Source organism: Pipra filicauda, unplaced genomic scaffold, assembly GCF_003945595.2.
Source record: "Pipra filicauda isolate LSUMZ 115617 unplaced genomic scaffold, ASM394559v2 scaffold68_size4259465_pilon, whole genome shotgun sequence".
NCBI classification, from domain to species: Eukaryota; Metazoa; Chordata; class Aves; order Passeriformes; family Pipridae; genus Pipra; species Pipra filicauda.
The window spans coordinates 3,093,694-3,107,407 of NW_024104853.1; the positions used below are offsets into that span (position 1 = coordinate 3,093,694).

Genomic DNA, 13,714 nt, shown 5'->3' on the forward strand with positions numbered 1-13,714 from the left:
GGGAGGGGAACGGGACGGGGGCGAGGGGGAGGAAAGGGGAGATCCGGCGGACTTGGTGCAAACTCCGGCAGCTCGAGGAAGCCGAAGCACACCGTGCCACTGCGGGGCTGGGGACGCAGAGTCAGTAAATATTTATCCTTGTTTGCTGCTTGCTGCGAGGGCGGCAGAGGGAGGCTGGGCATGGTGGGGATCGGTGCTGGTCGACCCGAGGGCTGGGGAAAGTTTCCACGGCGGCGGCTCAGCCCCGGTACAGCGCCTCTCCCACGCGGGAGCGGTGCCCGTGCCCCCGCGTGTCCGTGACATCCTCGTACCACGCCACCAGCGTGTGCAACAAACCACCACGAGCCCTTATACACGCAAACTGCATGACAGAGTCACAAGCAGCGTGTCGTCCCGGGATTTTTCCTCAGCCATACGTTACTTCTCCATCTATCCTTTGCTTCTATTATTTATGTGGTGCCGTGTGATATACATTAGAGCCTCGGATTTGATTGGCGTTTGCGATGACAAGACCTGTTTGTTAAGTTGTAAGGCTTCCTCGGCTTCCTCACTTGTTAAACGAACTCTGGTGGAAGGATGCCACCGAGACACAACAATATAATAAATGTCAGGGATATCCGCAGTGCCGAGATCAAATGATCAATCCTTGTCCTCTAGATAATCATTTTAAATTCGCACAGGGGGAGATTGATTTTTTTTAAGCCCTTTATTAATTGCTTCCTCGATTATTATTTTTTCTACTCCTCCTGTGGAGGTGTTAACTCTGGTGCTGGGGGCACCTTTGGATTAATTAAACGTATTTTTAGTGTTTTAATATTCTGCTAATTTTCAGAGCAGTCCCATACTCCCCGGAAAAGAAACAATGGCCCCTTGCTCCAACAAGGAGCCTGCTTTGGTTGCGATTCAGAGCAGAGGGTGGCGTGATGATGGGCTCTGATTATCTCAAACTCGAGGAGAGAGGGAACAAGGACGTAAAAAGCCTAATGACCAGAAGACAAAATTCCACCAAATACCGAATAACCCTTCTCGTTAAAGCCCGAGGAGAGGAAATAGAAATAAATAACTGGAAAGTCGACTCCGCGTGGGGATCAAAAGGTGCGGAGAGGTGCTGGAAATGCCGGCGCTGTTATCTGGAGACGAATTTCAGGCAGCTATTCGAGCACACAGAATAATAATTATTCCAGGAGTACAACAGAAATAACTGCAGCCTACCAAGAACAAAGTGGGGAAATTATTACCAGTTCTATCTTAAATCCAGTAGGGTATGTTTCGTTGGAAAAAAAAAAAAAAAAAAAAAAAGAACGGTTTAGTGCTCTATTTGTCTTGTAAAAACTCCCATGTTAACAAATTACCCTTCTGCTGCATGCAACTGGATAACGCTACATCCAAATGAACGTTTTAGATTTTAATTTTCCCCTACAGTATCTTCAGATAACATAATAACAGTAAACAAGAAAACAGATCCTGCAATGTTTACACGCATCTGAAGAGACCCCCTACCTATGGATACCCCCCACCCCTCCGGCTAAGCAACCCCCTCCAAATCCTCCGAACGCACCGACGCGGATCTCCGAGGCACCTCGCAACTAGTTTAGCTGCAGCACACGTCCCCTTCCGCACACCCACTCACCCACCCTCAGCCAGAACAGGCAGCACTTTTAAAACAGCATTTTTGTTTCGCCGGTTATCTTAACCATTTAATTAAGAGAAATTAGCTAAATAGCAAATCAGGTAAAATTTCCAATGATTACAACAAATGCACATCTCCGGCGTTTTATTCATTACCTTTTTTATTGAACACTCATTTTCTTTTCCTCTTGACAGCGATACATTTAATTGCAGGAGCACAGTTATTTGATTAGCTATGGGTCCGTTTTTACTCACAGTGTTGCCACGCACAGGATGTCCTTACAATCAATTAAGTCTTCCTCGACTTTCATTTCTGCAACCCATTTACAGAATGCAGATACCTATTTTCATGTTTTCCTCTTCCCCCCTCCCTCGCTTTTATTCCTCTCTCCCCCTCTCTCTCTCCCCCTCTTTTCCGCTGCTGCCTCTTTGCCTCCCTAAATCAAGGTGCAAAGATGCCAAAGAGTGATGAAATGAAAAGAAAGCCAATTGCTGGACTGAGGTGGGGGAGATAGCTGCTCGGAGTCCGCCTGCGACTATGGAGCAGTCAGTAATTGCTGGAGACAGGGAGAGCTGGGGGTTGGGCTGAGGTAGCCATGTATAAATAGTGTGATCTCAAATTGAAAGGCATAAATAACAGCAGGAGTGATCTAACCCTATACAGCCCATCTTCTACGTGCAAAAACAGCGTGCAGAGGACGGCCACATCTCCGATTGAAAACAAGTGGATCTCTGTGGATAAGATCATCGGGCAGCCATGGAAGAACTTACGGCTTTTGTATCCAAATCTTTTGACCAGAAAAGCAAAGAGAGCAGCAGCGGCAGTGGCAGCAGCAACAAGAAGGAGACGATCACGTACAGGGAAGTTTTGGAGAGTGGGTTGGCTCGCTCTAGGGAGCTTGGAAACTCTGACTCTAACCTACAGGACATGACCGAGACCAGCAACCATTGCCCGGTGCATCTTTTCAAAGACCATGTAGAGAGCGACAAGGACAAACTGAAGGAGTTCAACACGGGCAGGACGGCGGAAGGTAAGAGTGGGGCTGAGAGCCCTCGGCCCCGTGATTCCCGCCGGCAGCCCTGACCCCCTTCCCGGTCGTTCCTGGCTTTCCACAGCGGGGGCGAATCGGTCACCGCGACCCCGGTCCCAGCCCCGGCGGGACGAGTGGGATCGCCTCCTGCATCCTACTACCTTCCTCCTCCGGCCACCTCCCTCCCGCAGCGGCGGGAACATACGCTTAGAAACACGTACTCCTGCATGCATAACGTGAGCGTATGCCGTGAAAAATAAGTAGCCATGAAAAATAAGTCACAACTTCGGTCCTGCCCCCCGCCAGCCCCCGTTCACATCCGAAATCGATCCGGTGAGTTAGGCGTTCACTCGCTTCGGGGAAGGGGGCAGCGCAGGACGTCAGACGTTCTTGTCTATCTGTATATTTTCGTACGAGGAAACCTTGTCCGGGGAGTTTTAATGCCTTAGGAGACCTGTTCTTCCTGCTTTCGGGCCGTCGGGCTGCTGCTGCTGCTTTTAGGAGAAAGAGGGATGTAGAGAGGCTCTCCCTGAACATTTTGTCTTGTGTCGGTCAGCATATCCTACTCAAAGGCTCCGTCTGGAGAGGCGAAGGAAGAGAAGAGCCTGACTGTGGGGCAGCTGCCCGGGCCCGGTGATACAGAGCATCCCTGCGCCGAGAGCCACCATCGGGCCCGGCTGCCAAGGCCCTCGGTCCCTGCCTCTCTTCTCACCTGTGCCAAAGCAGCACTGCACCCCAGAGGCAAAACGCCATTCCTTCTCTTAGCGAAAAGAAAATTAAATTAAAAAAATATATTTTTAAAGGAAGCCAGCTAAAAATCCCGCACAGGCTCGCAGGGGAAGGGGAGAATAAGAAGGAGAGGGGATTAGAAAGTTGAGAAAGTGTCTCTAGGCAAGTTAGACAGGTGGACCTGCCTGGGGAGCTACTGGCTACTTTGGGGTAATAAAACCCGGTTAATAGGTTGGGGAACAACAACCAGCCTTTCAGCTGTTTCCAACTGTTTGATCTTGTTTAATATAACATTGGGCGATTTAATTTACAGCCCAAACGTTTATTTAATATCCTATTCTTTTCTACCTCCCTCCCTAAACAGAGGAATGAGGTACAATCACATATCTGAGTACCCGTATTTCTGCAAAAGCCAGTACCACTCAGCACTGCTTATTTTTCTTCTCTGACCGAGAGACTGCAAAATGAGAGTGTTCAGTTTAGAGGAATCATTTGAGCAGGAGACGATTTTAAAAAATGAAAGCAGGGCATGCTTCAGGAAGAAAAAATAGAATGGGAACGAACAACAAAAAAAAGCGCCCCTCTTTCCCCCTTGAATCGAAATTCTGGCTTGTATGTTTAGCTAATCTAATCTACGGAGAGGGACTGGGGGTGGGGATGGAAGGGAGGAGTTGGAAAGAGCTGAGATGCTTGTGACAGTTTAAATTCATACCAGGTTTCAGTCTAATTTCAACTGATTCCGGCGTGTGATTTCAGTCCCACCGATATGCTAGTTAATATTTTATACCTATCACGGACATGCTGTAGCCTCGGAAAAGAGACAGCTTTTGAACGCGCCTGATTTCCCCTAGACATTTCCTGGGTTAGCACCCTCGTCTTTTCATAGGGATTCCCCTTACAGGAGAAGTGCGAACAAAACGCCATTAAAACCAACCAGCGAACACCCCTTCACCGGAGGCCAGATCCTACCCAAAATTTTGTGCAGCCGGTATCAGCCCGGAGCCCGGAGGAACGATCACGGCCAGGGACAGTTTTCATTTTGGAAGTGAAAACGAGTGCTTCCTCTTGGGTCTGGTCTTACTTAAGCCCAGATGCAGTTCAGGATGCTCTATTACGTTTAATTAATTTACGATCTGCAGTTTATCATTTGCGTTTTGGGATGCCCCTAAGTATATAGGTTAATATATGTGCATGCACACATTTTTGTGTGTATACAAATATATATATATGTACATAATACATGTGTATTTGGTGAGAGAAAACGGATTTAATTCGGCATTGCGGATGCGACTCCCCCCCCCCCCCCCCGCCCCGGCTCCACACCACCCAGAAGTAAAGGCACGACAAAAGAGGTAGTGAGAGCAGGCTCGTCCCGGGACTGCCGGTACCTGCGCTGGATGCGTACCCGACGGGGCGCCCCAGGCAGGCAGGGGATCCCGGGGAACCGGTTCAGCCTATGGCAGGGTCCGTTGCTCTTCCTCTTTTCGTTAGCCGGATTTAAAGGACGGACAGTTCTCTAGGGCTCCTGGCATGAAGGAAAGGGGGAAAAAAAATTAGGAAATAATTTGCCAAAGCAAAAGAAATCCTCTTTCCCAAGACAAAAAAGGGGTACTGTTATACCCGCTGGCCCCCTAGCCCTCCTCTCCTCTGCTCGGGACAAGCATGCACAGTGGCCGCCTCCGGTCGCAAACTCTCCTCGAGCCCCGTCGGACTCCATGAAGGCTGAGAGGGTTCCTGCTCTTTTGGAGAGGCTGGGGGTCACCTACGGCTCTTGATTGTGCTGCTCCGTGCAGGGCCGAGCAGGGGTTTCGAGCCGCTGGCAAGTATTTTGGGGTAAGGAGGGGTGATAAGAGGGAGATGGACGGACGGCCTCCGACCCAAGAAAAGTTTATTTAACGAGGCGAATACTTTCACCATGGCTTTACCATGACAGCAGTGGGGAGCTTCTTGCATAACCCTCTTTACCTTGGGAAAAAACGTCGACGGAGAAGCCCTCTTCCCCCGCCTCTTCCCACCGCCTGGAGGTATCAGGGCGCCGGCGGTTTTCCTACCAACCCCTTCCCCGAACTGCCCGTGCCAACCGGCGGCGCGGCTTCCTCCTAACCCTGGAAAGAAAATAAAATTATATTTATCTCTATATTTTTTCTGAAGTGCTTCAGACGTGCAAGGCAGCGCGGCTCCCTTCCTCCCTCTGGCCCTCGGGTGAGCTGCCCCCTGCCCAGCGTGGAGCCTGCAGCGGGGCTCAGCCTGGTCTGGGGACCCCCAGCTCTGTCCCCAGCCCCTCTCGCCGCCCCGGGGCCGGCCCGGGGACCCCCGCCCGCTCGCCGGTTGTCCCCGCAGGTTGTGCTAAGTTTGGGGACGAAGAGAGGGGAGGAGGGAAACCCTGTGACAGGGAACTTCGGAGAGGCGTGAGGGGAGGTTCAATGTCGTTTTCCCCTTCTCCCTCCCGGCAGGTATCTACGAGTGCAAAGAGAAGAGGGAAGATGTGAAGTCAGAAGATGAAGATGGACAGACCAAGCTTAAACAAAGGAGGAGCAGAACCAATTTCACACTAGAGCAGCTGAATGAGCTGGAAAGACTTTTTGATGAGACTCACTATCCGGATGCCTTCATGAGGGAGGAACTAAGCCAGAGGCTGGGTCTCTCTGAAGCTAGGGTTCAGGTAAGAGAAAGGCTCTGTTCCTGGAAATGTCCTCACCTCACTTCCTAACTGCCAGAAGACCCTAGCACAGTGCCCCGCTTCCTGGAAAGCGGGGAGGTGAAGGCAGAGGCGACGTGTGACGGGGAAGCTGTTTGCAACTCCTCTGTACCTGTTCTGCCAAACAGTAATTCCGCTCAGGGTATATCTACCCGTGCCTTGAGTTTCCTAGGAAGTTGGTTTAACTTTCTTTTTTTCGTTTTTTTTTTTTTTTTTTTTTTTTTTGGGGGGGGGGGGCGTGGGGAGGTTACGGTCATTGGGTGGTGATAGTGTTGACAAGTCTCTGATAACTGAACAACTGCATTTTTTTTAAATTATTTTTTTCCCTTGCAAACGTGCCATTAACTCTCCTTTAATCCTCACTTTCTTCCCTGCTTTTTATTTTATGGGGCCGTTACGAAAAAAAAAAAAAAGGCCCAGAAAACAATCGCCGTGAATAAGGCTAGACGGTTTGGGTGCTGAGGGACGGGATTAGCCAGAGCCGGTGGAAAGGTGCCCGCTCTGATTCGCGCAGCAAGCCTATGAATGCATGGTACCCCATCTGGTGGAGGTTCCCCCTGTCCCTCCCATCCCGCTTCAGAGACAGCTAAATGCCAATTAGACTTCGAAATCTTGAAAATAGATACGGGTGCTGCAGTTCTGGGGCCACCAGAGCCGTCTGTTTGGGTGGCTACACATCGATTATTTTAAATTCCATTTTCAGTTTGATGCAGAGGAAAAATACTGCCTCTTTCTCCAGTCCAAATAGGGAATGTTTCCACAAAACAGATGTACAGATATTATATTAAAAAAACCCCAAACTCCTCCCCCCAAAAAACAATCTAGAAATAATTAGTAAGATCAACCTGTGGCTCTCCGAGCAGGCAGAGAGCGGGAGAAACGTGAAGGAAATCTCTTCTTGGTTAAAATTCTTGCTTGACCTAACAGACACAAACCAAGCTCAAACGCAAGAAAAGGTCACCAAGGCAACTCCACCACTGAACAAAACGCCTTCACACCCTGGAGATAAGATATGCCCATGTATATATCTGCCTATAGGTGTGGGTGGGTGGGTACACATAGGCACGGGTATGGCTCTATGGGCATAGGTGGAGGCCTCCATGCCCGATCTAACCCCCAGGGCACAGCGGGAAGTTAAGAAATATGGCCCCAAGCTGGAGTGGGGAGCAGGATCTCTTTGGCCTCCTCCTTAACCGTGGAAAGCAAACAGATAGTACACCATTCAGCCCGCCTTTGCCCGAGCAAGCCACCATCTCGCTCTAAACAACTGTCTCCTGGAGGCATGTCTTGAATTAAATGGAGTACCTAGGTTGTTTTCTTTTTTCTTTTTTTTTTTTTTTTTTCCCCCCCGAAGGCTCTATTCTCCGCTCAGCTCGTGTGTCTCTCAATACAAACCGAGCTGGGCGAGGGATGGTGCCGGGCATATGCCTGAGGAAGGACAGCTTGCAGGGGATATTGCAGGGGTTCAGGGTGCTTCTGGCCGACTTTCTCCTGGAAGATTGATCTAACCATACCATATAAATTAATGAAAAGATTAAACTTTTGCTGAAGGGGACATCAACTCTTATGTCATCTTCCCGGGTCTTCTTACTTGGGCTCTGTAATATCTTTCCAAGGCCTTGATGTACTGTTTCTATAAAAATAAATTACTTGTAATTGAATTCTGCACTCTTTCTTTCAAGTACTTTATTACTGAGGAGCACCTTAACTGGATGTTCATAGTTAGAGGAAAATTGGTGCTTCAAGTGCTTACAGATCTTAGCACAACAACAACAACAAAACAAAAAAAAATAATCAGGAAGAGATTATGAGAAATATAACTCCCCCGAATTTAATAATCTTATAAAAAGGGTTTTCATGGCTAAAAATAAAACTGTAAATGAAATAAAGAGTGAAAGAGGAAAAAATGGATAATTAATTAGGAAATAAGCAGAGTTGATATCCATCAATAAATGGAAGCAGAAAAAAAAGGGAGAAAAGGAAAAGGTGGGGATTTTGCCAATACTTTCAGAATTGTTCTCTAATTCCTATCTGAACCTCTTGTCCCTTGCTGCTAAAGGATATAGTTTCAATTTAGTGTGGAAATTTGCTGTAAATAAATTGAAGCTCCTATGATAGCTAGTCCTTATTAACCTTTTATTTTTAGTGTTGTACTGGAAACTCATATCACCCAGCTGTCAGGGTTATAATTGAAAGTTATGAGACCATAGTGAGGAGCAGGCAGTAATTCAATTACAACAAATATCTTTGGGTTTATGGTGCAGGGCTAAATTAAATGTCATTATTCACTGTCTGTAATGGAAATCAAAAGGAAATCAGATTAGAGCATTTGTGAAAGAAATCACTGAGTGATCCTTAATGAAGAAATAACTGTCTAAAACAGTGTACTGTGCTTTACTTAGCATATTCATGACTAATTGGAATTGATCGCGAATCACACCAAGCCTGATTTATTATCGCTTAACGCAGTGGCTAATTCATCACTTTTATTCTTCATAACCTTATTTTTTCGTAGCTGAAGGGAAAGGGCACTTCGTTTTCCAGATTTAAATGTAATTTCGGTTTGAAAGATGTTATGATTTGCAAGAGAAGTTGTTTAAACGCTGCTTAAATTCCTTCTGACAATTTACACTGCTTTGGCGAGGCGGGGGGGCGGGGGGAACACACACAAGGAGATTTCCTGCAAGGATTTACAACCGTAAAAAAATGTATTATTGTCGCCACAGCTTGATAATATTTTGCATGCTCATATTTAAATATATGTATGTATATAAATCCCTAACGGTCCGGTTAAAAGGAGAATCGATGCATCTTGTTGATATTTGCGTGTTGCTGGTAGGGAAAAATAAGCTTGTGCCGCGCTGTGCTGTACAGGGCAGCGATGCGGCAGTGATGCCCGGTTAGCGCGGGGAGGGCTGCGCTGGCGACAGCCGTCAGGGATCGGAACCGGTGGATGAGTCGGTCTGTCCGTCCATTGGTCTGCCCGCAGCCGCGGCGCTCCACAGTCGCTCGCTGTGCGCTCCCCGCACGGACACCCTAGGCAGGAAGAATGGCGCTCTAAATCAGAGAAGGCCAATTCCTACTTAAGAAAATCACTGAGGTACCCGAGGTAATTAATGCCTTCGGAAGCCTTTCTTTGCACTAATTACTCCGTTGTAAATGACCATCATTAAGGCAATTGAAGAAAGCTTGAAGGGAAAATTTGATGTAGGAAGTGCAGTTAGTATTAATTAACCGTATGATCTCTTGGCAAATGCAAGAACATCAAAGGGTGTAGGTGTTTACTTAGCTACAAGATTTTATCAGCGGTGAAAGTCAATGTTTGTCCATATCGGTAGTTTTGGTGTAGAGACAAGGGTCCGCAAAACATTTTGGTTCGTGCCTCTGACGATGCTTTGGGGAGAGCTGCTAACCAAGCAGTGCGGAAGGGGAAAAGTAATGAAGGTCTGAAATGCCCCTGGAAAAGAGGAGCGGGAGGCGCAGTGGCAACTGCAAGTTCTGCGCTTGTTTGAGCGAGAACGACTGGAATTGGGGCAGGATTATCGGATTACAGGCGTTTCTCGCTTAGGGACATAAACCCTTTACATCGCAGCCTGCAAAAGATGCTGCTCTTGTCTGTCAAGAAGTCAGCAGTAGCGAATTTTGTTTTCTTTTAACATTTGGAGAATGGGGAATGATTCGGACCCTTTTGTGCAAACTCATAGTGTCTCACATCTTGGCGGAGATCATCCATTCCAAGCCCAGCTCGGGAGAGAGCAGGAGGTCCGGTCTCTTAGGGGCCAGACCCTAGAGTCTGACCTTGTCCACGCTGGCAGTTCCCCGGGGTGCTTAAGGTGTGACTAGGAAGGGAGCGAGGGTCCCACCCGTCCTGCGTGTGGTCTCATTTTCAGTGTTTGTGGGAGCGGCCCCTCGCTCCAGACGGGTGGCACAAAGACCGCCACTGGCCGTCCAGGGGACACGGGGGCCTCCGAGATTCGATGCGGAGCGGCCGGCTCCCGGTCTGCCCGGCTGCGAGGGCGCTTCCCAACTCCTAGGTTCCGCTGAGAAACCGTAGGATCAGGGACCGCCCCCCCATCCCTGGCCCCCGAACAGCCCCACTGCAGCACTCAGAGGGGTTCACTCCACCTGGGACCGAGCTCTCCCCCTCGGCTGCTCCCGAGGAGAGACCTCAGTAAAGTTGTGCAGAGCCACTCGCCTCGCCTCTCCAACCCTAGCCCCTGGGATAATGCTCCCTTAGCAGCTTCCTAGGCCACCTCCATTTTTGGTTGTTGTTTTGGTTTTGTTTGCATTTTCTTTTCACAGGTATGGTTCCAGAACAGGAGAGCAAAGTGCCGAAAGCAGGAAAACCAGATGCACAAAGGTGGGTTAGGGGTGCGGGCCTGCCAGGAGGGGTCGGCCGCGGATCCTGGGGCGCCTTCGTTGCTCACCCGGTCCTGTTTCTCCCCGCAGGTGTGATCCTGGGAACCGCCAGCCATTTAGACGCCTGCAGAGTAGCCCCTTATGTGAATATGGGAGCCCTGAGGATGCCTTTCCAACAGGTAGTTAGCTTCGGTTTTATTTTACTTTTCCCCAGCAAGCTCTGACCCTCTTTCGTTTGCACGGGAGTAAGCCGGACACGTTTACAAGTGCCATTTATAAAGAAGTTGGCACGTATTTAAAACAGGCTGTAAAACTTGGTGAAGGAGCCTCCGCCCGGCTTTCGGGAGCTCAGCGCCCCTCGGGACTGGGTAGGAGGCCGAGCGCGGGGGTCCCGCAGCCCCAGGAGGCGCCGCTGGTGCTCAGGGCCCCTCGGCTGCGGTGCGATGAGCTGGTACACGGCCCCAGGGCCGCCCGCACACCGAACTGGCCTCCCGGGGTGCATCGCCTTCCTGGGGCGGGAAGCGCCCGGGCAAGCCCGCCCGCACTCTGCGGGGATGGACCGGCTCGGTCTCGAGCCGTCCGGGGGGCTTCGGTCTCCGCCTAGAGCCAGATAGCGCTGCGGGAGAAGGGTCTTCCACCTGATGCGTGAAACCATCAGGGAGAAAAACTATGCGGACCCTTGCGCTGTCGTTCTCCTCTTCAGTCAGTCCCAGGAGGGCTGTTGAGATCTGCCCTTTTCCCGTGGACGAGGCCGCCCCGGAGTTGGGGAGGCTGCTCCCAGATGCTCTGCCAGTGGATGGTCAGCTGGAACAGGGGCGGGGGGGAGCGCAGGTACCGACTCCACTGCAGGGTCCAGGTCCATGTCCCAGTGAGGTGCAGCATCCCAGGGAAGGCCGCTGGGGAAAACCGGGCAGAGGGAGATGAAATTCCGTCCCGCCTCTAGCCCCTTGTAACTCTCCCTCTTTTTTTTTTTCTTTTTTTTTTTTTTTTTTGGTCAATTAATCGGGAAATTGATTTTTTCCCAGCCCAAAGGGACCCTCCACCACCTTCTCCGTCTCAGAGACACGTGGAGCTGACAGATTAATTGTATTGATTTTTAAAAGGCATATTTGGACGAAAATAATTAAATACATAAATAAACTCTCCCCCATTCCTCCTCGAACCTACCCGGAGCTGAAATCTCTCAGTCAACCCAATGTGTTTGTGTAGGTCGAGAAAGCTCCAAAGCAAACACCAGTCGGGTATAGAAGGGACCCATGGCCAAGGAGTTTTAGCAAGGTATAAATAAACATCCTTGGAAAAAAAAAAAAAAGCCTGAAAAAAAAAATTAGTTATTTAACACTTGTTGGCGCCCATGCGTTGGGCCGCATACTTACTATTTATTTATTTATTTATTCATTTATTTAAAGTCATGAGCAGGAGGGTTAAGCGTCTCTCTGGGCCCCTGGTTGAGTGCGGAGCGGAGGTTTATCGTCCTGTCTGCGGGGGGGCTCCGCTCACAAGTTGATCTTTTCAGTCGCCGGGCTCCCCAGAAGGGTCGGGACGGGGGAGGTGGGGTGGGATGGGGTGGGGGGGCTGCGTGCCCGTTTCCATGGCCTCGGGGCTCACGCCGTGTCTCTGTCGCCGCCGCCGCCCAGGTCCAGGCGCAGCTGCAGCTGGAGGGCGTGGCCCACGCGCACCCGCACCTGCACCCGCACCTGGCGGCCCACGCGCCCTACCTGATGTTCCCGCCGCCGCCCTTCGGGCTGCCCATCGCCTCCCTGGCGGAGTCCGCCTCCGCCGCCGCCGTGGTGGCCGCTGCCGCCAAGAGCAACAGCAAGAACTCCAGCATCGCCGACCTGAGGCTGAAGGCCCGGAAGCACGCCGAGGCCCTGGGGCTCTGACACGCTTCACCCGAGACCCTCCCCCCACACCCCGCCCCAGGTGCCCGCGGCGGGCGTGTGTGTGACCCGCACGGACCGCCGCTCGGCCCCCCCCGCTCCTCCTCATACTCCTCCTCCTCCCCGGCCGCAGGGCGAGCAGCGAGCGCTCCGGCCTCCCTGCCGCCTTCTCTTTCTTATTTTGTTTTTTTTTTGTTTGTTTCTTCCCCCTTCCCCGAGGTCTGCGAGCGCTCGGCGGCTGCGCCCTCCGGCCGCTTTCCTCGCCCGCTCGCCCCCAGGGACTCGGCGGCCACGGACGTGCCGCGTGGCGCGGTGGGGACGCTCCGCGGACACATCCACACACACACGCGCAGCAAACACGCACCCACGAGTCAGAGACTCCTCGGAGGACAAAGTAGGTGGGAGGAGAGAGAAAACAAAGTTTAAACAAATTGACAAAAAGCGAAAAGGAAAAAAAAAAAGAAAGGAAACGATCTCTAAATTATGTTAATCTGTGAACATTGGGGACACTTTGGATTTTTGACCCTGGCAAAAGTGATCGCTCCGGCATAACGTCATCTGCTGCTGTCAGTTTTGCTACCTTGTGCATGTGTCAAACTAAACACGTTTTGAAGATCAGAAATATATTAGAACGAAACTAAACAAAACAAATAATAATAATAATAAATAATAAATCCTTGGGGCTGGTCTCCATTAAAGATGACATTTCTTTGTTGCCAACAGTATTATTTCACTGCCATGAATCTCTTCCATCACTGAGGAGCTGCTGTTGTTGCCGACCCTTCAGAATGTTTGAATTTACATGTGGACTTCAGCTCTGAGGACAAGCCCACGGAGGTTTTTTATTCATTTTTTTCTTTTTTTTTTTTTTTACTTATTTTCTTCCTAAAAATAAAAAAAAAACGCAGCAATAACAAAAAAAAAGCGTGTCTGAAATGTCTGTGTCCTTTGAAAGGAGAAAAAGAGAGAGACTAGAAGTTATTAATTGTTAGTGATAACTTGAAAAATGGGAACAATAAGAAATGCACCTGTTTTGCCAGAATCACCTGAACTCAGAGATGCATTGAGCCATGGAAAGAGGTCAGATTTTCAGTATTTTTTTCCAAATGCCTGGATCTTTGAATCACAATCTTACTGTTTTAGAGGATGTAGAAAGAATGAATTATACAAAAAAGATGGACGTATCGTTTTAAGACATAATACTGATGCAGCATTAATTTTAGTGAAATGCAATTAGGTGCAGTAAAGTGCAATACTGTAAATATTATAGATTAAAAAAAATAGCCGTACTTATTCTGTTAATAACCGATTCTGCAAGAAGCGTAACTTAAATCCTTTATGGTCAGACTGGTGCATTGCAGCTCTTTGCCAAAATGACAGTCTGAATC

General features: G+C 49.6%; 1 protein-coding gene across 2 annotated transcripts; it reads left to right on the plus strand.

Moving 5' to 3' along the window:
* Positions 1-2,217: 2,217 nt before the first annotated feature.
* On the plus strand, positions 2,218-13,031 carry SHOX (short stature homeobox). 2 transcript variants are annotated; one of them, XM_027726340.2, is made up of 5 exons: positions 2,218-2,660; positions 5,843-6,051; positions 10,390-10,447; positions 10,537-10,625; positions 11,472-11,608. In XM_027726340.2, the coding sequence occupies exons 1-5, from the start codon at positions 2,387-2,389 to the stop codon at positions 11,520-11,522; spliced, it is 681 nt and encodes a 226-aa protein (XP_027582141.1). In that variant the 5' UTR covers positions 2,218-2,386; the 3' UTR covers positions 11,523-11,608. The 2 variants fall into 2 exon arrangements, with proteins under 2 accessions (XP_027582141.1, XP_039244780.1); XM_039388846.1 differs by lacking the exon at positions 11,472-11,608 and adding an exon at positions 12,084-13,031 and having other exon boundaries at positions 2,220-2,660.
* Positions 13,032-13,714: the final 683 nt, after the last annotated feature.